Source organism: Lepidochelys olivacea (genome assembly GCF_965140295.1).
Source record: "Lepidochelys olivacea isolate rLepOli2 genome assembly, chromosome: 1".
NCBI lineage: Eukaryota > Metazoa > Chordata > Testudines > Cheloniidae > Lepidochelys > Lepidochelys olivacea.
The window spans coordinates 11101638-11125630 of NC_140411.1; the positions used below are offsets into that span (position 1 = coordinate 11101638).

Below are 23993 nucleotides of genomic sequence, written 5' to 3' on the forward strand. Positions count from 1 at the left end.
GCAAAGGAACGGCCCAAATACGATGAAGAATCACTAACTAGCCAAAGGGTGACAGCTGCATGAGCGCTAACTACCGGGGCCACATGATCTGGTGTCATGTCTCTGGGCAAATTGCCCGATGAGCGAATGAAGGGGGGAAGTAGCAGACCCAACATAGTGGAGCAGAGGGTTTGATACTATGTCTCTCAGAATCTCCCTCAGTGAATTAATTTGAATTGATTTGGGGAGAAACACTGTCTGGTGGTTTGAAAGCTGGCTTCAGTGCTATAGATGGAGAGACAGGTCTTGTCCTGCTGCGCTGCTTTCCTGGACTGGGGAGGAGATCCCTTGTGCGTGGAAATCTCCAGATGGTATAGAACTACTGAAGCTGCTCCTACCCCATCTCCGCGACCAGCCCCAGGAACAGGGGGTGTGGGAGAGGTGTCTCTATGCCCTTTGGGGCCACTGGCAGCTGGTGCAAAGTAGAACAACCCTGAGGCTGCTCCGCTTTATGCCAGAGATCACTTGGGTAACTGGTTGGACCCAGGACTGACAGATGTAAAGATGGTATAAGTCTACCCTCCCCCCTGCCCACCCCCAGCTCTCTGAACTGTGCTGAATGCCACTGCCATGCAGCCACGGATCTGGGCCAAAGTGTAATGCTAAACATTAGTGGTATCTGTTTGGGGGAGTTGCCTGCTGGCACATAACTCAGGGATCGGTGTTGGGTTTGGTCTTATTTACCATCGCCATGAGTGACCTGGAAAAGGGAGCGGAGAGCATGTCCGTGTGCAGCTCACACTGACGCGTGAGGAGCTGCAAACACCCGGACGGAGAAGAAGCCGAAGGGAGTGGGAGAGGTTAGAAACTGCGGAACAGGGACTGGCATGAGGAGAAATGCAGGCTAATGCACTGTGGGGGAGCCAGGTGAAAGCAGAGGAACTGGGAGACTCTCAGGAAGGCGTGACACTGAGCGATAGTGGGGTGAACGTGCCACAGATACAACCAGGGCCAGCAAAGCCAAACGGCAGCAGATGGGCCCGGTGGGGAGCGAGCTGCGTCCGCAGCAGCACAAAGCCGGACAGGAACAGCACCTGGGGGGACTGTTCTGTTCTGGGCATGTTGGGAGCAAGTGTGCCAGGAACTGGATGCCGTTCAGAAATGAGCAGGGGGAAAGACCACAGGAGCTAAGTGCTGTGGGCTCCGTGGTACTGGTGTGGACCCCTGGCAATCAGAGCCCGTACGCTGGGGTTGCAGGGGGCAGAATTTTGCCCTACGTGTATAACATGGCCGAGAGGAAGTTAAATGATGGTGATTTCGCTTAAGGGGGGCTCGCTAGGTAGGGTGACCAGATGTCCCGATTTTTGGGTCTTTTTCTTATATAGGCTCCTATTAACCCCCACCCCCATCCTGATTTTTCACATTTGCTGTCTGGTCACCCTATCTGTAGGCATGATGAGATGTGCCTAAGGAAAGCGTATGCTGAATATCAAGGGGGGAGGGACGCTCAGGGGAGCATGCCTCTGGTGGGGGGGAGCACATATGGCCCCAATGAGCGCCGAGTCTGATCCACAGCTCCCAGGACTCATCCTCTCCTGATGCATCCCGCTTGCCCCAGCATGTCACTGCAAGAAAACATTTTGACCGCTGTCAGCACGAGCATAAAAACTTCCGGTGAATCGCTGGTGTTGGCAGCGACCTCCGTGTGTGCTCCCCTATCTTGCCAAACCTCCCCCCCCCGCCCCCCCCCCCCGCTCCAAGATTGGAAAGTGGCTCTGGAATCTGGTCAGACTTGTTGGCCCATGCAGCAGCGTGAGCTGACTCAGCCTCCTGGCCGGCCGCATAGTGACCCCCATGATGCCCTGAGTGAGCTTAGAGCTGGTTCAGAGCCTGCAGGCCTCTGAATTCTGTCTTGGCAGCTCAGGATTTCAGCTGCCCTTCATTGATCCGTAGACAGGAAATAGCAGAAGACAGCTACGGCTGCCATTACAACGCCAGTGCCCCGTGTTCCCCTGGGATCCAGCGCTGCAGACGCCTTTGCAGCAGGCTCGGCTTCCTTTCTTGCCCACTCCCCAGCCAGAGCCGCGAGGCGGCTGTGATTGGCCCGCTCCCTCAGTTGCGCCTTGATTTCTGTTGCAGTCACATTATGCCGAATTGAAATCCGTTCTATCTTCCCCCCTTCCCGAAGGAGGGAGGGGGAAAAGGAGGAGTGTGGCGATGAAAAATTGATGCAGGTGTAACCCTTCTGCCCGTCAGAGTTGGCAGCAACAAGGGCCGGGTTCAATATCTAGGGGTTCCATTCCAATAACACAATGCAAACCGGCTCGAGCCCCCACCCAGTGACCTGGGAAAAATATATACCACCCCCGCTGGGCGCCTCCAAGAGGCAATACTTCCCCTCTCGCAAGCACATAGTCTGAGTGTAGCAAAAGTCTTTTAATAACAGAGAGAAACAATGTGGCATTATGTTGGGGAAACACCCCCAACAGGATTCATAACACAACCCATGAGCAAAAACAACCCCACCCCAGGCAAATTGGGGCATGCCCTTTTCCCTTTGGTTCTTGAGTCCAGCAACCCCAAAAGTCCAATGCCCCAAAAGTCTCTGTCCCTGGTCAGGGCAGCCCCAGAGTTCGAAAGTTTATCGGCGGAGCTTTACCTCCCAACCTGGGTGGAAATGGGACGGGGGTAAGAGGCACCTTACGTGATCTGAAGCTGACCGCCCCATAGCTCCATAGCGGCGCTCCGCCAGCCGCCCCACGAACTCCTTCGCTCAGCTGCGCTCCGCTCCGTCAGCCGCCCCACGAACTCCTTCGCTCAGCTGCCCCACAAACTCAGCTCCACGGCCCACAAGCAGCTCCTGCCATCCACACACTGCTCCGCGTCGAACTGCTTCACCAGCCGTCCCGCAAACTGCTCCACAATATATCTTCAGGCTCCCCCACTACTTAACACAACACTCAGTGATTTCAGCTCTTAGGTGAATTCAGCTTGTAGCAGGGGAGCCCCAGTGCTGGTGCACTGTCAGCCCAAAGTCAGCTCAGCAGCCTATAACTAGACTTCTAATGAAATCAAAATTAGCTCTGATATTCCACAGTGGAGAGAGGAGGAAGTGCAATCAGCATGTAAGGCCCTCACCAAGGGGCCCATGCCACCAAGTACTACTACTTGTCCCCAGCCTCTCTCCATTCACACAGTTTTGGAACCCATGACCCTTGCCTAGCGAGTGCTACTTAGTTGATGGTGAATCCCTCCATCATAACAAAAGGCCACGTACAGTTCCAAGCACAGTTCCCATAATCAGGGTAATAACAATTTATTCTTCCTGCCCCAATAACAGAGACACTGGGGATCCCACAGCAGCCAAAGTGACCATTTGGGCAGCTATGGTCTCATTCTAGGCGTGGTGGGTGTGCCTATGCAAATGAGATCGGCCCCTGAAGTTCTTTTCCACAACTTGCCACACCTCACCACCAGATGTCAGGGTGGAGCTCATCCTGACACTGCTTACATCCTCCCCCCAGCCGAGACTTTGTCGTCCCGACAAATCACACTCCCTTTATACCAACTCATTGGTTTCCTCCAAAGGGCCTCAGGAAGCCCACTTTAGCTTCCACAAGCCTGTGTGCTAAATGTATTGGCTCCTCACTAGTCACCCCAGGTGCATCATAAGTTAACCGTTTCACTGGTCTTATCACCCTGTCTCGTCTATTGAGAATCTCTGTTGCCGAGGTAGGGGGAACATCCTCTTGAGTGACGGATGGAGAGGCTTCCCTGGAGGGTCCCTCGGCTACTGGCGTAGGCCCCTGCACTCCTAGTTCTAACGCTGGAGGGTCCAAGGTGCCCAGGACATCCTCTACCTGTCTGTCCCCATTGTCCAATAACCTGTGTTTGTCATCACAGGGGGGTCTCATCAGCAGCACCGGGGTATCAGAAAGGGGCCTAAATAGTTCCGCCATTGGGTTTAGGGCGGAAGAGGGAAAACTCTCGTTTGGTTCAGCTGATCGAGACTGAAATCTTGTCTCCATCCCAGGATACACCAGGGTTGTGTCTTCCTCCTCAGACTCACTCTCAGATGTGCAGAATAGGGGTAAGTTAGTTGCAGGGGGCCCACTGTCTGTGTTGGATGGCGGCTTTGGTCTAGCACCTCTGTTCTGCCCGGCGGCCCTGCCGTGGCCCATCTCACAAGGGGTGCTTACCAATTCCCCCACAGGGAGCAAAAGGTTTCTATGCACCGTCTTTATTTGCCCTGGACCGTCTTCAGGTTTGATCTTGTAGACCGGCAGATCTCCCAGCTTTTCCATCACCAGGTAAGGTATTGCCTTCCATCTGTCAGCTATCTTGTGTTTGCCAGCAATACCCAAATTTCGCAGCAGGACTCTGTCCCCCGGCTGGAGCTCCTGCGAACGCACTCTAGCATCATATCGATGTTTGTTGCGGTCTGCGTTCTTCCGAGCCGCAGCGGTAGCTAAGCGATAAGCATCCCGCAGCTTTTCTCTTAGTCGGGATACATACTGCTGATGAGTTTCATAGCTATCTCCATCCTCTGATACACCAAAGCACAAGTCTATGGGTAATCTTGGTTCTCGCCCAAACATCAAGAGATATGGGGTGACTCCCGTAGCATCGTTCTTTGTGGCATTGTAGGCATGCACCAGAAATGCGACATGCTGGCTCCAGGTTGCCTTCTGCTCTGGTCGCAAAGTTCCCAACATATCTAATAGGGTTCGATTGAACCTCTCGGGCTGAGGATCACCTTGGGGGTGATAAGGCGTTGTCCTAGACTTTTTAATTCCTGCTATCTTCAGCACCTCCTTCAGAAGGTGACTCTCAAAATCCCGCCCCTGATCAGAGTGTATCCGAGCCGGGAATCCATAGACTGAGAAATATTTGTCCCACAATACTCGAGCAACGGTGGTGGCCCTCTGATCACGTGTGGGATATGCTTGTGCATACCGTGTAAAATGGTCAGTCACTACTAGAATGTTTCCAACATTCCTCTTGTCTACCTCCACAGACAAGAAATCAATGCATACCAACTCCAAAGGTTTGTTGCTGGTGATGTTCTTGAGATATGCAGCCCTCGTGGGCAGAGTTTTCCTTTGAACACATCGAGCGCAAGTCTCACATTTCCTGCGAACATCTTCAGCCATTCGGGGCCAATAGAACCTACTACGAATAAGTTCCAGGGTCCTCTCCATCCCTAAATGCCCAAAGTCATCATGCAGGGCCCTCATGGCCAGGGCTCTGTACTTTTTTGGCAGTACTAGTTGTGCTCGTTGTTTTTGTAAAGGGTCAGTGGTCATTCGGTGTAGCACTCCCTGAATCAGTTTTAGTTTGGTCCATTCTCTCAATAGTAGTTTACCCTCCGGGTTAGGTGGGACAACCGCAGCTGGGCTTCGCCCCTCCCTTTTGGCAAGTAGTGTATCACGAATGTCAATATCTTGCCGCTGGGCTTCTTGCCAGTCAGCCGCATTGAGCATGGGCAAAGGAGATTGGTCTAATGCAATATAGTTCACCGAAGCAGAAGGCATGCATTCAGGGGGCAGGCCCAAAGCTTCTGCAACACATCCCTGAAAGCCTTCACGGGCCTCTGGCTCTCGGCGACTCACACTGCAAATAGCTCTCACTCCATCTGTGGGTATCACAGCAACTTCTGGAGCCTGCGGACGCCTGGACAATGCATCTGCATCTACATTGCTTCTCCCTGATCGGTACTGAATGCTGAACTCATAGCTAGCCAAGGCGGCCACCCATCTCTGCCCTGTAGCATCCAGCTTAGCACTTGTTAACACATAAGTCAGTGGATTGTTGTCTGTCCACACCTGGAACTGAGCACCATACAAGTAGTCTCGAAATTTCTCAGTGATGGCCCATTTCAAGGCCAAAAACTCCAGCTTGTGGGTGGGATAGCGAGTTTCACTATCAGACAATCCTCGGCTGGCAAAGGCTACAGGTTTACATTTGCCTTCCACTTCCTGGTACAGGACTGCTCCCAGACCCTCCAAACTGGCATCAGTATGCAGGATAAATGGTTTGCTTGGGTCAGCAAAAACTAGGACTGGAGCATGAGTTAGGCAAGTAATGATTTCTTGAAAAGCCCTTTCACATCTCTCATCCCACCGTGGCCCAAATGGTTCAAAGGGGCCATAGTGTCTCTGCACAGGAGGCTTTGGGGACCTCCCCTTATTCTTGGACTTAGATTTGTTCTTGCTGGACTGATGTCCCCTGGTAAGATCATTCAGAGGCTTTACAATCGTAGCATAGTTTTTCACAAATCTGCGGTAGTAGCCACTAAATCCAAGGAAGGTCTTGAGTTCTCTGTAGTTACTTGGACGTGGCCATGTAGTGAGTGCTTCTATTTTATCAGGATCGGTACTCACACCTTCTTGGGACACAATGTGACCCACATACTTCACTGAGGTTCTGCAGAACTGGCATTTGTCAATTGAAAGCTTCAGACCATAATCCTCCAACCTATCAAGCACTTTAAGAAGTCTTTCTTCATGCTCCTCTAAGGTTCTTCCAAACACAATCAGGTCATCCAAATAAACTAACACTTGCAGTAAATTCATGTCTCCCACAACTTTCTCCATGAGACGTTGAAAGGTGGCAGGTGCTCCAGAAATCCCTTGGGGCATGCGTTCGAACTGATAAAACCCTAATGGGCAGATGAAGGCTGTCTTCTCCTTATCTTCTTCTCCCAGAGGGATCTGGTAGTATCCACTTCGAAGATCCAACACAGAGAACCACTGGCTTCCCAGCAAACAGTCTAAGGCGTCTTGCACTCGAGGCATAGTGTACTGGTCGACCACAGTACGGCTGTTTAGGGTGCGGTAGTCAATACACATCCGGATTTTCCCATTCTTTTTGCGGACTACCACAATGGGTGAGGCGTATGGGCTGCGGGACTCTGTAATGATGCCATTCGCAGCCAGCTCCTGAAGATGATGTCGCACATCTTCCATCTCAGAGAGAGCAATCTTCCTAGATCTCTCCCTGAAAGGTCGAGAGTCATGTAGTCTGATATTGTGCTCTACTCCTTTTGCACATCCCACATCCCACTCATGCAGTGAGAAGACCTTGGATCTTTCACAAAGTTTCTTCCTCAGGCGATCTTTCCAGTCCTCGGACACTGGTGAATCTCCAAAGTCAAACTTTGCTGGGTCTATTGCCGAAAGTGGAGTTTCATACTGGGGTTTTACAATCGACTCAGGCTCAAAGAGGTCTGCTATCTTTTGTCCTTGCTTCACAAAAATATCACGACTCGTTTCATTAGCAATCAGTATAGTCACCCTTTCCTGGGCTTCAGCAGGTAGGGTTATGACTCCACTGGGGACCAGCACTCCTTCAGGGAGCTCTCCTCCCATCGGCTGCTCTATCATTGCTAACGTCCCTTTACTGCCTTTCAGACAGGTACTCATGACAAGCACTTCTTGCTCCGTCCTTGCAGGCACTACTAAGGGGGTTGTGCCCGCGTACTTCAGTGCCCCAAGCGGTAGCTCAGATGTGTCCCTTTTAGCGCTCTCAATTTTCCTATAGGCTTCAGCACAAAGCGTATGGATCATCAGGGTATTCAGGTACTGGTCCCCAGCCCGCCTTCTGCAGTAATCCGCGAGTACCTTGAAGAGACTGGAGTTGGTCCCTATCAGCACAGACACATCAGAAGTCCCTTTAGGGTCAGGGCATATTAAGGCAGCTGTGTCTACCTCTTCTCTTACCCCAGCAACCTCCTCTGGGAATTCCAGGTGCACTATGACATACCCTTGATAGGGGTATTCATCCATGCTGAGGCCACATAGGCCAAGGCCAGTCAGTGGCTGTATAGGCAGGTGCCTAAGCATCTGTTGGTAGAATGACTGAAATATAATAGTCACTTGAGATCCAGTGTCAAGCACTGCTTTACACTCCACCCCTTCGATCCTCACCATGACCTCTGCTCGAGGCCCTATCAGTCCTGCAGGGATCCCAGCTGGACAGTCTTTTCTGGGGGAATCTTCAAATCCTGCAGACCTGGGGGGTCCCCGTCCCCAGACCCTCTGGCAGCTACCGGATCTCTCCCAACTGATCCTCAGCTTTCCATACACTAAGGAGGGGTTTTCTTCATTACGGCACTTGGCAGCACTGTGTCCATCCTGACCACATCGGTAGCAGAAGAATTGACCTTTCCCCCTTCGCCTGGGGGGGATGGTGGCTCTAAGTGCGGGCTTCTCAATCGCCACAGTTTGAGGCTTCTTATTCCTAGAAGTCTTAACTCGGTCAACGGTACTTTGCAGCTCAGCTATCCGTTCCGTCAGGACCTGCATTTGTTGGGCAAGTTCCTCTCTGGTGCTCACCATCAGTACACTGGCCATTTGCAGTGGTGTTGTGCTGGCTGGCTCCGATGTTTGGGCTTCCCAAAACTCACTGGCAGCCTGCCTTTCTTCCTCCTCTCTGACCTCTTTTATCAGCTGGGAGTAACTTGGGGGATGTTCCCGTCGTTCTCTTAGCTGGAGATGAAGTAGAATCGGGTTCTGATACTGAGTTCCTCTTACAATTTGAGCCAGTCTGGTCTGATCCATCTGCTCAGCAGTCACTGCTCCCCTCATGACAGCTCTCTGAAGCAGTCTCTCCAGTCTCTGTATGTAGGCTGAAGCCTTCTCGCCCTTTTGTTGTCGGGAATTAAGGAACTTACAGTAGCTGTCTTCAGGGCCCTCTACGCTCCCAAAGTTGTGTTCAAGGGCCTCTAGGCAGTCCTTCACACTGACCCCAGGGTCAATGAGCTTCAGGGTGCGAATCACATCTAATGCTGGGCCGCCAAGGCTCTCTATAAGGCATCTTCGCTTTTCTGCATCTGGTACGGCCCACTCTTGCAGCATTTCAGTGGTATGCTCTAACCAGGGTTCAAACTCCTCCTCCCCAGCAAATAATCTTAACTTACGACAAGAGTCTGACTCAGCATGGGGCAGCACAACCTTTTCCAATATTTGCCCCAGAGCTTTTGTCCAATCATCAGCCGAGGCTGCAGCCTCCGAGCTAGAAGCTGCTGAGCCAGGGCCCAACAAACCTGACATATTAGCCATTATACAAACAGTAATTTCCTCAAAATATAAGCACAAACAAAAAAAAATATAAATTGTTTCCCAATGTAGTGGATCACTCAACAGGTGCTTGCGAGGGGTACTGACCCAGGCGATCCCGGACGAGCCCCCAAAAATGTAACCCTTCTGCCCGTCAGAGTTGGCAGCAACAAGGGCCGGGTTCAATATCTAGGGGTTCCATTCCAATAACACAATGCAAACCGGCTCGAGCCCCCACCCAGTGACCTGGGAAAAATATATACCACCCCCGCTGGGCGCCTCCAAGAGGCAATACTTCCCCTCTCGCAAGCACATAGTCTGAGTGTAGCAAAAGTCTTTTAATAACAGAGAGAAACAATGTGGCATTATGTTGGGGAAACACCCCCAACAGGATTCATAACACAACCCATGAGCAAAAACAACCCCACCCCAGGCAAATTGGGGCATGCCCTTTTCCCTTTGGTTCTTGAGTCCAGCAACCCCAAAAGTCCAATGCCCCAAAAGTCTCTGTCCCTGGTCAGGGCAGCCCCAGAGTTCGAAAGTTTATCGGCGGAGCTTTACCTCCCAACCTGGGTGGAAATGGGACGGGGGTAAGAGGCACCTTACGTGATCTGAAGCTGACCGCCCCATAGCTCCATAGCGGCGCTCCGCCAGCCGCCCCACGAACTCCTTCGCTCAGCTGCGCTCCGCTCCGTCAGCCGCCCCACGAACTCCTTCGCTCAGCTGCCCCACAAACTCAGCTCCACGGCCCACAAGCAGCTCCTGCCATCCACACACTGCTCCGCGTCGAACTGCTTCACCAGCCGTCCCGCAAACTGCTCCACAATATATCTTCAGGCTCCCCCACTACTTAACACAACACTCAGTGATTTCAGCTCTTAGGTGAATTCAGCTTGTAGCAGGGGAGCCCCAGTGCTGGTGCACTGTCAGCCCAAAGTCAGCTCAGCAGCCTATAACTAGACTTCTAATGAAATCAAAATTAGCTCTGATATTCCACAGTGGAGAGAGGAGGAAGTGCAATCAGCATGTAAGGCCCTCACCAAGGGGCCCATGCCACCAAGTACTACTACTTGTCCCCAGCCTCTCTCCATTCACACAGTTTTGGAACCCATGACCCTTGCCTAGCGAGTGCTACTTAGTTGATGGTGAATCCCTCCATCATAACAAAAGGCCACGTACAGTTCCAAGCACAGTTCCCATAATCAGGGTAATAACAATTTATTCTTCCTGCCCCAATAACAGAGACACTGGGGATCCCACAGCAGCCAAAGTGACCATTTGGGCAGCTATGGTCTCATTCTAGGCGTGGTGGGTGTGCCTATGCAAATGAGATCGGCCCCTGAAGTTCTTTTCCACAACTTGCCACACCTCACCACCAGATGTCAGGGTGGAGCTCATCCTGACACTGCTTACACAGGCATGACTAAAATATGAGCTTTTCCAGGAAAATGGAATGCGTTTTCACCTCCTTTGCCTGGGGCGTGCTGTAAAATATGCCGGGGGCTGGATTCAGGTGAATAATGGGGGTGGGCGGGAAGCACTAATGGAATCAGAGCTGCTAATTAAAGATCAACAGCACTAGGTCATCTGTGAGCAGCTCCCCCGTTAGTCCGCATGGGCCCATTCCTGCAGTGCTCCCAGTCAGAGACCACCAGTCCCTGGGTACTGTGGAGGGCAAACTTCGCTGCAACTGCCTTTTAATGCAGGCTCAGGTTGCATTTCAGAGCCATTTAAATCCCCAGCGCACGCCCCACTGTTACCTGAACTTAAAGAAGTAACTCCATTAGCTGGCAGCAGTAGGTGGCTGTTATCCTCTGTGTGGACTAGCCACTAGAGGGGAACATGGCGTACACGGGCCATATTTTTCAGTACTCCCTCCGGACCCGGTTGCTGTACACACCAGCTTGTCCTGCCGGTTGGTTCTTTCTGTGCACGGACTTGATGCTTCCCCCTGCAATCCACCTGGGCAGGTGGGATTGTAAAGCTTCTGGACCATGACTTTCAGTGTGATCATCCCTTGCGTTGAACGGCACCTCGTGGTACAAAATGGAGATGGTCGTACTCTGCCCTGGATTCGTGGGCTTGGATTCGGGTACTTCAGTGGTTTGGGGAGCCTTAGAATGGAGGGCTAAATAGCGATGGTTCGAGCCAGTCGCTGCAGCAACCAGAGGTTAATAGACAGGAGCTGAGTGCTTCCTGTGAAGGTGATGGGAGCTCAGGCTGCTCGCTGGTCCGTAGGGAATGCTGGCGAGCGGGCGTGTGTTCTGTGCAAAGGCCTGGCGGTAGCGCCTCGCTCTCTCCAGGGAAGGAGCTGCGTAGCTGAGTTCCTGGGCTCGGTAATTGCTTGTGACACAGCAAACTGGGTCAGTTGCTGCAAAGGAGAGGGGTGCTCTGCTCTGGGCACGGCAGGCCAGGGAGGAGATGGAAATGCTTCGCTGTCCTCAGGACATGACACCAAGCTGGGCAGGGGGAGAGCTGGGGGTGGGGGGGGGAGGCTGAAAATGATCAGGGGGCTGGGGAACATGACTTACGAGGAGAGGCTGAGGGAACTGGGGTTATTTAGTCTGGAGAAGAGAAGAGTGAGGGGGGATTTGATAGCAGCCTTCAGCTACCTGAAGGGGGGTTCCAGAGAGGCTGGAGCTCGGCTGTTCTCAGTGGTGGCAGATGACAGAACAAGGAGCGATGGTCTCAAGTTGCAGTGGGGGAGGTTTAGGTTGGATATTAGGAAAAACTATTTCACTAGGCGGGTGGTGAAGCACTGGAATGGGTTCCCTAGGGAGGTGGTGGAATCTCCTTCCTTAGAGGTTTTTAAGGCCCTGCTTGACAAAGCCCTGGCTGGGATGATTTAGTTGGGGGTTGGTCCTGCTTTGAGCAGGGGGTGGGACTAGATGACCTCCTGAGGTCCCTTCCAACCCTGATATTCTATGTTTCTCTGATTCTATAACTGAGCAAAGCCAGGCTGTAGAGGGGGTGGGCTAGCTCTGTGTTCGTGGGCACGTGCGGCTGCGTTTTTGGTGGTCAGGTGGGCATGCATCTTTCTGGGTGTGTCTGTGTAGTGCCTCTCTGGGAGCTTTGATTTTCCCTGTGTCAGCATCTCTGTGTTCTGGGTTTGGGCTCACCTGTGTGCGGGGTTCCTTTCCCGGCCTGTTTGTGGGCGCGCGTACCCGCCTGCTCCACTTCCCTGCGTGTGCATAGCGAGCTCTCCGCCTCCCTCGGGCCCCACTGCAGAGCTACCCTCAGTGAGCGGGGAGCAGAGGCCCTGGCCAGGGTTGGCACCTCGCTGGTCATCCGCCAAGCCCCCCTCGCTCTTTTGGCTGAAGGAGCCTGCAAATTGGCCAAAGTGAGCAAGGAGCCAGAGGTGAGTCCCCAGCGTCCCCACCTGCCTTTCTCGCAGCTGTCGCTGGGCCGGAGCAAGGAGCACTGACCCTCCTGCCACTGCCTCTTGCCGCTTCACGCCTGCAGCCTGCTGACGGAGTGGGGGAGCCTTTGCCCTCGAAGCCCAGAGGATGCACAGCGCCATAAACCGGCCAGCGCTCGCTTTGATGACGGAGACAGCTTGGCTGAGGGGCTGATTCCACACAGTCTGCAGGGAGAACCTCTCTCTTTTTCAGTCACTCTGAGATTCCCGGGGTGGCTTTCCCCCCTGGATCACAAAGCTCTGGAAGTGTTCATGAACTGAGCTTCCCAATCCCCCTGGGAGGGTCTAGTACACCCACTCTGTAGCTGGGGGAACCTGAAGCGTGGAGAGACCAAGTGACGTGCAATCACAGCACACGCCAGAGCTAGGAATAAAACCCACGCATCCCGAGCCCTGCTCCTGTGTTCTGACCGCTAGGCTACACTGTCACCACAGTGGTGCACGCTGACCCCACGTACCTTTGCCTCAGGATGGAGGGGAAGATGCCACCCTCTAGCAGTGAAATGGAGAGTGCAGGCAGCGTTCGTTGGGTAGGATGCCACTGCACTGCCTTTGACATGACAAGGAGCCAGCAGAGCTAGCAGGGACCTCAAAGGGAAGGGAAGTATTGTTCCAATTATGCCGCGATTCTCTGAGCATCCGTGAAGCAGTTGCTGCTGCGTAGCGAATGGGGAGCGGAACAGAAGCACAAAGAACCTCTCTCCAGCTGCACTGTGTGCAAACAATAACCCCCAACCTCTGCGGGGAATCCGGCTCTCCACCGGGATGGCACACAACCCATTTGGGAGAACAAGAGCTGAAGATGTGATGTTGGGCAGGGGAGCCTGGGCTGGCAAAGATGTTGACGCTTCTTAGCACTGGGAAAAGCTTCGACACAAAGCATTTAGCTGCTGCTGAGTCAATAAAGCAAGACTGAGTTTGGGTTTCGGCTTGTCATCTTCTCTCTCCCATGCTGTGGTTGTTTATTAGCATTACGATAGAGGCCCTGACACAGATGGGGATTCCATCACGCTGGGTGCTGTATAAACCTGCAGAGAGACCAGCTCTGCCCTGGCAAGCTCGCAATCTATATAGCCAACACAAAGGGTGTGAAGGGAAACTGAGGCACAGAGGGGGGAAGTGGCTTGCCCAAGCTCACCCAGCAGCAAAGCAGGGACTAGAACCCAGGTCCCTGACTCCCGGGCCAGAGCCTGCCCCACTGAAGCACACTGCCTCTCAGTAGCTGAGTCTATGAGCCTTTTCAGAAGGGTGGATTAGGTGGGTGAGAGCTGCCCAATGTTGACAGGTGGCCTCTGAAAGGGGAGGGAGAGTTGGTGAAATTGACACACAAAGGTGACCCGCAAGCTCAGAGGCAATGTATTGTGCTGCGTAACGGTCGTGTTGTGTAGGGTGTGAGACACGTGAAGGAAAGACAGGTCTCCCATAGAGTGTCCTGATTAATGTGACAACCTCACTTTAGAACAGGGGACATAGCGCTGCGTCCCATCAGCTGTGGTGGGCCAAAAGCAACTGAGCTCCTATTCCAATGGGGGGTGACTTGGAACGGACCCTTGGGCTTGTCAGTTCACTCACCGCCTCTGTGGCACCCTGTGACATGGGGAACCTCCTGGAAGGGAAGTAGGTGGCCAACTCCCATTGAATTCCAGTGGGTGCCTAAATCCTTCCAGCCCCTTCAGAATCTCAGCCAAAGTTCCCGCAGTGCGCTGAGTGCCAGCCGGTGCTAGAAGCATTGGAATAGCCTTTGTAAAGGACAGATGTTTTTCTAACACAGAGATCCTGTCTTGGGCTGGCTGACCTGGTCTTTGTCTAACCCGGATTCTGTTAAAACACTTTGGGTATGTTGGATCCAATAGAGATGAAGGAGCAAATCCCAAGCCCTGCCTAGCCCAAGGCAGGAAGGCCACGGGAGCTGGGACCCTGTACACTCCTTGGCATGTTTACCCGTTGTTACAGAGATTACGTGGAGAATAAACTCTTTGGGATAGTCCGTACAGCACCGACAGGGTTCTGGCCCCTGACTGGGAGTCCAACGTGCTGTTCCATACAATGAATCATAGCAAGAACTCATGAGTGATATTCTGAAACAGCCTGTGGAAGTTCTGGCAGATCGTCTCCGCTCCTAGGAGCTGCCAGGCTGGAACAGACCAACACCCCACTGAATCCAGCAGCCCGATTCGGAGCATGGCCAGCACCACGTACTGCAGCAGAAGGTGCAAGAGTCCGAATGACAGGACAAGGAACGATGGTCTCAAGTTGCAGTGGGGGAGGTCTAGGTTGGATATTAGGATACACTATTTCACTAGGAGGGTGGTGAAACACTGGAATGGGTTCCCTAGGGAGGTGGTGGAATCTCCTTCATTAGAGGTTTTTAAGGCCCTGCTTGACAAAGCCCTGGCTGGGATGAGTTAGTTGGGGATTGGACTTGCTTTGAGCAGGGGGTTGGACGAGATGACCTCCTGAGGTCCCTTCCGACCCTGATCTTCTATGATTCTATGAATCTGTGAGTCCCCACAGTGGGCAACGAATAGTTATTTATCAGTGTTAACGTCCGCTGGTGCTTGAGCAGTGGCTGGTCCCTGGGCTGACACCCCGGACATGGAACCAGGCACCTCCAGAGCCAAGGTGCCGGAGTCACGGGCTGTCACAATTTATATCCTCTGTGGGTCCGGCACACAGGGTGACTTGTAACACACTCACGAGTGGGTTATTCTTGCATTATGAAGGGGTAAATAGGAGCAGCTGATTTCTCTTCTCTGCACCAGTCAGCGCGTCCTATACCTCCTCTCATTTGGCTTCTCAGCTACACAACTCCAGTCTTTTCAGTCTCTCCAGCTGTGGGATTCTCGCCAGGCCTATCTAATTATTCTCAGCAGCTGCCCCCTGTCTTTCTGCTCCATCTTTTTGGGAGATAGGGTGACCAGAACTGACCCTGGTACATCTAGATAGCAAAGCACAGGTGGCTTAGAGGGTCTCACTGGGCCCTCCGGGTTTGTCCCCCAAGTGGTTACAGTTCTGTCAGATCCTAGCGATGTATGCCACAATCTCAAATTGCTCCTCCCAAGGCACCTCACTTTGCATTTGCTGGCACCGCCATCACGGTGCCTATCCCCATACCTCCTCTAGATCCCTCTGACGTTCCTCTCTGCCTTCTCTAGCCCTGATTAACCTCAGTGACTTTGTGTCATCTGCACATGTCCCCTGTCCCCATTCTCTCCCTCTTCTAAAGCATTAATAATTACTCTAAACACCATCCCTCGCATGGAGCCTTCTGGCATCTGCTCCCTTTAGCCATGATGAAAACTGACCATTTAGCCCCAGACCTTTGTTTCCTGTCTCTTAGCCCATTGTGAATCTAGGGTGATACTTCACCTCTCAGCCTGCTAGTTTCCCTAATAGCATCTCATGAGGGACTTTCCAAAAGCTTCTTCAAAGTCCAAATAAGTTATATCAACCATAACTAATCTCCTTTATTCCCTGTTCTCAGATAACTCAGGTAGATTAAAGAGACACCAGATTCCTTTCCCGTCAGTCTAGGTGCAGATATTCTAAGCAGACAGAGCTGGGTGCAATGGGCACTAGCCCCATAGGGAGTCCCAGTTAATTTTACCCCACCTCTATCCATGGAATGGACTTAAACGTCCATTTAAACCAAGGGAATGGCTACCTTTGCCTTCAATGGGTGTTGGATTAGGCGCACAGCTTCCTGGAGTCAGGCTGCCTGCGTTCTCTCCCGGCTCTGCTACTGATGCTGGGTGACCATGGCAGAGCTGCTCTGTGTTTACTCCTTGGGAGGCGCTGGGGTCCCTCGGCGATGAGCAGCGTCACAGGCTAGCCAGACAGACGCTCTCCGGCGGCATTTCCTACAGCAGTCAGACTCAGGAGGACGCAGTGAATTATTCCCAACCTGCAGTAGCAAATCCTCTCTACCAGCTCGGCACAATTATCACTCCACCAGCCTCCTTAAAGAAACCCCCAGTGTTTGACTTTCTGATGGCAGCTGGGATCTGGACGTGCAGCGGAAACATGGGGTCCATTGCCAAGCACCAGGCGGTTTGTCACTAGCAGTCAGGTGAGGATTAGCCCCTAGCACGGCTGCTTCTTCCGAGGGATTTTCATCTTCCTCAGCTGCATGATGCTAACATAGAATTGTAGAAGATCAGGGTTGGAAGGAACCTCAGGAAGTCATCTAGTCCCACCCCCTGCTCAAAGCAGGACCAATCCCCAACTAAATCATCCCAGTTGGGCTTTGTCAAGCCAGGCCTTAAAAACCTCTAAGGATGCAGATTCCACCACCTCCCTAGGGAACCCATTCCAGTGCTTCACACCCCCCACCCCCGCCAGTGAAATAGTTTTTCCTAATATCCAACCTAGACCTCTCCCACTGCAACTTGAGACCATTGCTCCTTGTTCTGTCATCTGCCACCACGGAGAACAGCCGAGCTCCATCCTCTTTGGAACCCCCCCCTTCAGGTAGTTGAAGGTTACTATCAAATCCCACCTCACATATCCACCAGGAAGGAAGCTCTCATCCTAGACTTCTCCTGCTTCCTCCCTCAATGCTCCCTGGTTTCTCGCCACCCCAGAGCAAACGGATCAGACTCAGCACAGAGCATCAGCTTTGGAGAGAATGTTTTCTAAGGCCGCAGGCCTAGGGTGACCATACATCCCGTTTTGCTGGGACACTGCCCTTTTTTAAGCCCTGTCCTGGACATGCTGACTTTTTTGGGCAAAAATGGGCATTTGCCCCGTTGTTCTGGCCTGTTGCAAGTTGCTCGGATCAGCTGGCAAGAGCAAAGGGAACAAACAAGTGGGTTGAGCCCCCGTGGTGGTGCAGGGCTCGGGCAGTCAGCCCTGGTGCAGTGTGGAGCTCGGGCAGCCAGCCCAGGGTGGCATGGGGCTCAGGTGGACAGCCCCAGTTCCAGGCGCCGTGGGGCTCGGCAGTCAGTCAATGGCAGCACGGGGCTCGGGCAGCTGACCCTAGTCCGGGTGGCCTGGAGCTCAGGCGAGCAGCAATGCCAAGTGGCTTGGGACAGCCCTGTGCAGGGTGGTTGGTGTCTCAGGTGAGCAGCAACACCAGGCAGCTCAGGACAGCACCGCACGGTATCCTGATTGAACTGGTGACAGGCCCCTTTAAGAGGGAGCAGGGTCCAGAGCACGGTGACTGGCCAGCTGTCTCCCAGCTGGGCTTGAGAGAAGGCACCTGGCCTTTATAAAGGAGAGCTGTGTGACAACAGACTGAGGAGGGACGGAATGAATGAATGAATGAATGAATGAATGATGATGATGATGATGATGATGGAAGGCTCATGCAGTGGGCCCTGGGAAATGAGGGGAAGAACCAGTCTGGCAAGGGCAAGCTGGGCCTAGAAGCAAGGGATTGACTCTGGAGGGGGATCCCCGGAGCAGGGGTAGGACTCTCCAGTGAGGAGGCCTGGGAGTGGAATGCCGTGGGCTGCAGGAGAAGGCTCACGGGGAGACATGGGTCCTGGAAGTCTCAGGGAGGAGACTTGGAGAGTGGGGTGCTGGGAGAGGAGCTGAGAGAAGCAGGGCAGAGGGGTTACTCACCCTCGGGTGAGTCACTTGTGTCTGGGTTTTCCCTTGGGAGGAACTGATTTTCCCATGAGGGGTCTGCTGACTATGGCACTTTGTGAATAAAAGGATTTGAATTTTCTACTGAGAGAGGCAGTATTCCTTTGCATGCGTGACTAAAGGGGACAAAGGCAGGCATCCTTGGGGTATTGGAGTCTGCCAGAGGAGGGGCCACCCTATCATATAGGGAAACTGAGGCTCGGGGGGAGCGATATGCCCAAGGTCACACAAAGCTGGCAATATAACGCGAGTGGCCCAAGCCCTAGCCTAGCACCCTTCTGCTAGACCACACGGCCTCCTGTTAGCTTAAAATAGTGAGTGCTAGCTGCAAAATGTGCTGCCAGAATTCAATCATTGGCTCCCGTCCCCCCCCTTGAGAAGACTGCTGGCTTTAAACAGACTCACAGTCACAACTCAGGCCCAGCTGCTGCTGATTTCAGTGGGTGGCTTGCTTGAGTGATGACTGCACTCCGCTGGGTTTTGTCCAGTTTGGAGAAGGTGTTAAAAGATCAGCTCATGCTGATGGGAGCTTCTAGCAAACTTTAGGGACTCTGGTACTACAGGATTAAGTACTGGGTAGACAGACAGATTCTATCAAAATCCATATATATAGATGCCTCAATAAGCCCTGGGCTTGCCTATATTGTGTTTTGGCTACCCCGGTTTACTATGCCAGTACAGCTGCATGCACCTGTGAAGTTCACCCTGGTTTTAGAGTCTCTCTTCTGTTCTTGCTAACAAATCTTTCCCTTCCTTGTTTTGCAGAGTATTTAAGAAAGCGAGTCCCAATGGAAAGGTGAGTCCATCATCCTTGTATCTTTGGGTTTTGAAAGCCAAGAGCGGGGTGTGTCAAAAGCCATTTTTTCAAGTGTGCCCTCTCAAAATTCGAGGGCCCCTTGTGTGGCCGTGACGTGACAGTGTCTGAATGTGCTGCGAAATGGATGCATGAGGCTTAATGAAGGGAATGCAGAAGTAAGTAACCTGGCTGATACGGCATTTTTAAACCACAAAATGTACAATGCTTGTTTCAAAATAGGGAAGCTTGTTCTTCATTTTATGGTACCCAAATGTCTGCTAGATGCTTCTTGGAAGATATGGGAAGCAATGGCCCCTGCCTCACACTGCAAAATTCTAATCTGGACACAGTCTTGACAGCCCCGGGTGTTCACATATCATGAGTCAGGTCCAAAAAAATCTTGAGATTGGTGTAAAAATAATGAGATTTTTTTTTTAAAAAAATAATGACTTTTGGGCTTTTTTTTTATTTGCCTTTGGTTTCTGAGCTATAAGGGGTTTGTGAGGGGTTTCCCCCCCTCGGGGTGCTGCCTGGAACTGGGGTACCACTGAGCCCCCTGACCCACCAGCCTGGGCTCCCACTCACCTTGTAATGCTGTGACAAACTGCAGACACACTCCTGGTCTCACACTTTCACCAGCACACAGGTAGGGACACACCCAGCTGCAGCTACACACATAGGTGCTGAGATCAGCTCTGCATGGGAAGGATCAGCTAAGGCACCTCCCAGTTCCTAAGGCATGCACCCCCCTCTGGAGTGAAAACGCAAAATTATACTGTTGTGCACTTCACAGAAAACTGTACGGCATAAGCTCATGAAATTCACCTCCTCCCTCAGTGTGGAGAGAGATAGGCAACAGCTTTCTGACCCCAGTTATGATTTCCACACACTGGTTTTAGACAAAACAAAAACAAGTTTATTAACTACAAAAGATAGATTGTAAGTGATTATAAGGGATAGCAAACAGATCAAAGCAGATTACCTAGCAAATAAACAAAATGCTATTTAGACTTAATATGCTAAATAGGTAGGATATAAATTAGGAAATTCTCACCCTGGGTGTTAACAGGCTGGCACATTCATAGATTCATAGATACTAAGGTCAGAAGGGACCATTATGATCATCTAGTCCGACCTCCTGCACAACGCAGGCCACAGAATCTCACCCACCCACTCCTGTGAAAAACCTCTCACCTATGTCTGAGCTATTGAAGTCCTCAAATCGTGATTTAAAGACTTCAAGGAGCAGAGAATCCTCCAGCAAGTGACCCGTGCCCCATGCTACAGAGGAAGGCGAAAAGCCTCCAGGGCCTCTTCCAATCTGCCCTGGAGGAAAATTCCTTCCCGACCCCAAATATGGCGATCAGCTAAACCCTGAGCATATGGGCAAGATTCACCAGCCAGATACTCCATTCTTAAGGCTCAAGCTGCCTTGGCTTTCCCAGGTGTTCATACACAGCCTAGCAATCCCTTAGCATGGGACCATCACTTCCCTCCTGTTCAGTATTCCTCAGGTGTTTCCAGGTGTGTTGTAGGGAGAGTGAGGTACCATCATGATGTCATTGTTGGAATCTGGGTAGAAGCGTCATGAGCACTGTTCCCTCTAAGCTGTGTGCATGTGGATGCGCACACAGATCCTAAACCCCACACACACGGCGAAACACCCTGCTCACAAAAATTTGCACAGAAGAAATTTTTTGCACACACGGCCTGTCAAAAATTAGAGGGAACGTTGGTCATGAGACTGGTCATGGTCAGGTGGATGGCCTGAAGAGTGGGACTCTAGAACAAGGGCAGAACAGAACTAGGAACCAAGGGTTGGGGGATTTCTGGGTGAGGGTAATGGACAGTCATGGGACCTCTATATATTTTACTGCATGAATCAGGCGAGTGGTTGCACCACGAAGGTTTTATGGACTATTGTATGTATAAATGAATAGATTACGTCTGGGGACAGGCCTTGGTATCGGACAGTGAGAGACTGTTCTCTTTTTAATGGCTGGCCCAAAAGGAAACTGGGGCAGATGCACTTACTACATGACCTGCTGCCAGCGGGTGCTGTACGACAACAAGGTGGTATAACAGATATGGACAAGGCTCTGGAGCTTCCCCTCTTAATGAACCAGTTCATCACAACAGCTCTGGGTCAGTAACAGCTTCACAGCAGTGATGACTGCAACATTAGCCCTGAGACCAGAACTCAAGTTCAGTGTCCAACACTGCCACTGTTTTGCTGGGTGACTTTGTTGGTCACTTTCCCTCTGGGTGTGTCTCTTCCCCCGTCCCGCTGTTTGTCTGTTTAACTTGTCAGCCCTGTGTCTCCCTCTGCGTTTATATCCCCTAGTGCAGTGGGGCCACGGCTGAGGCCTCTGGGCAGCACATAACTACAAATATAATACATACTCCTGGGGGAATTCTGTGCTACTGCACATGCACATAATTAATGAGCCACACATATTTTAAAATTTTTGTGCAGAAGAAAGTTTCTGCTGGAATGTTGCTGTAGTTCTGCCTTTTGCCCACCAGAGGGTACTGTGGTGCTAGAACAGAGCCGCAGCTCCCAGCCAGCTAGGGAAGAGAAAGAGCCTGCCTTCTTTGCATCGCCTGTCAGGCCAGGTCAGGAAAAAGGGGCTACTGGGAGACAGACAGTGTGGCATGCTGTGGGGGTCAGGCAGAGGCTCATAAGGGCTAATGGGGGAGGACAGACTGGGGCAGGGGCTGAATGGGAGTGGAGGTGCAAGGCCACAGTGAGGAGGGAGGTGTAGGGCCACATGGTGATGGGGCAGAGGGTGCAGAGCTACATAGGGACAGAGGGTGGCTGAATGGGGGCACAGAGACACATGGGGACAGGGGAGGGGGTTCAGGAACACATAGGGATGTGGTGGCTGAGTGGGGGCACAGACACGGGATACAAGGGGAGGGGGTGCAGGGACACAGGAACAGGAGGTGGCTGAGTGGGGGCACACACATGGGGACAGGGGGAGGTGGTGCAGGGACACATAGGAACAGGGGAGAGGTTGAGTGGGGGGGACAGACACATGGGGACAGGAGGACGGGGTGCCAGGCAACATGGGGATGGGGGAGTGGATGTTTGAGTGGGGGTGGAGGGACACATGGGGACAGGGCAGATGTGCCTGACTTTGAATGGGAGAGGCTAGGGGTCAGCATGCGGGAAGCTCCCTAATAGTCGTCCCCCCCGCACACACACACCCTCAAAAACAAAACAGAACACCTGTTCAATACTTTTCCCACTCATATCCAACAAAATTTCAAGTTCACACCCAGGCTCCTTCCCAGCAATTACTTCCCTCTCCTTCAGCTCCTCTGTTACCTGGACTCCCCCCAGCGTTTACACTTCTTCTGAGGGGTGGAAGAAATACGGTTCTGTATTGTAGTGTAAATGAATTATTACTCAGTTCTGTATTAATATGCTTAGTAAAGAATCTATTTGTCAAAAAAACATTTCCTGAACCTTTTTTGTTGTCTGTATTGTTACAGAAATACTTGCTGACAGGTATTGTGAAATAAGTAACCAAAAATAATTGAAACTATGATTATGTTGTGTTATTTTGACACACAAAATATGCAGAATTTGAAAAATTGTATGCAGAATTTTTAATTTTTTGTTGCAGAATTTTAAATGTTTTTGTGCAGAATTCCCCCAGGAGTTACCACAGGTTGGAAGCCATTTTTGAGGAGGGTGTGTACAGAAATTAGCAGCTGCTTGGCATGAAAGCCAGAAGTTTCATGTATTTGCTAACTCAGAAATGGCCTGGGCAATCTGCTCAGCAGAAATCTAGCCTCTCAGTGCTAAGGGTGAGTATTTGGGCAACATGGACTAGGGTTATTTGGACAAAGTCAGAAGGGAGTAAATACAGGGCTTAGAATGGAATGGATATTGCATCCTTCAATATGGAGCCAACTTTCTTAGGTGCAGAGCCAATGAAATATCGAGAGACTGGATCATAAGGAAATGTGCTTCCTCTTGCATTACATTTGCGCCCATGCAGAGAACCAGTGGAGCATTTTGAGCAGATAGCAGGAAACCTGTGATCGTATTGTCAAATCTAGCGAGTATGCATGCAGCACATTTTACACTGTTATAACTTGGCCAGATGAAAATGAATTTTCACCAGACCACGTCTGCAATGGAAGGACCACACCTCTGCTAAATTTCAAGTTTTGTCTGTGTCCTACTGAGGTGCTAGAACTATGTTTCCAAAATGCAAACTTTCTCCTTTATAAGGATCAAAGAGCGTACTCTGCTTTCTTTGTCCTGGAAAACCAGCGCTCCGTTTCGCTCAAACTTTTCAGAGCCCTGTAAGGGTACATCTATACAGCAAAACAAAAAAAAAGGCCGATATCTCCGCACAGATCAGCTGACTCGGGCTTGCAGAGCTCAAGCTGTGGAGTGACCAAAAGCGGTGTAGATGTTCGGGCCTGGGCTGGAGCCTGGGTTCTGAAACCCAGCAAGCAGGGACGCTCTCAGAATCCAGGCTCCAGCCCGAGCCTGAATGTGTACGTTCCACAGCGCCAGCCTGGCTCAGTGGAGCCCGGCTCTAGGACCTCCTGCTGCAGGGCTGGTTTTGCTGTGTAGGCATAGCCTTAGATGGGAACACAGCAAATTTCAGCCTCAAATGTCCAAGTCTGACAAAACTATAAGTAAAGCGGGGGGGGGAGGGGGGGAATTGTGACCTCCCCCACACATACAGTTTCCCTCCCACCTTTTATAAAGTTTGAAATTTATCGACGTTGGGAAAAAAAGAGATTTTTTTCACATTTCAGAACATTTCAACCAGCTTTGGCATTGGGTGAAAAACGAGGTGGGAAATTTCATCAAAATCTTTCCCAGGTTTATTTTTTTGAATTTAACAATTTGAGAATTTTCATCAAAATCCCCCTGAAAAACCCCCCAGCTCTGGATTAGACACGTCTGAAAAGAGCCCCGGAGACTGGAGATGCCCAGGCAATCTTAACAAGAGGCATTGCTTTGCATGCCACCAGCACCAGATCTCATGTGTCTACTCCTCCACTGCCCAAAAATACGTTTAATATATTTTTTTTTAAAAAAAAGCCTTTGAAGAGACAGGCCTATGTGCACCCCCCTTTTCCCAAAGGATTCCCTGTCTCCGGACCAGATTATTCCACATCC

The 23993-nt window shown here is 51.6% G+C and overlaps 1 protein-coding gene across 3 annotated transcripts in view; it reads left to right on the forward strand.

Annotated features, from left to right (window-relative positions):
• Positions 1–23993, forward strand: part of ARRB1 (arrestin beta 1) — a 202473-nt gene that overhangs the window by 81633 nt on the left and 96847 nt on the right. For all 3 annotated transcript variants that reach the window (XM_084626225.1, XM_084626226.1, XM_084626227.1), the window contains one exon: positions 18811–18841. In XM_084626225.1, coding sequence (XP_084482351.1) covers positions 18811–18841 — 31 coding nt within the window. The remainder of the gene's footprint in view (positions 1–18810; positions 18842–23993) is intronic.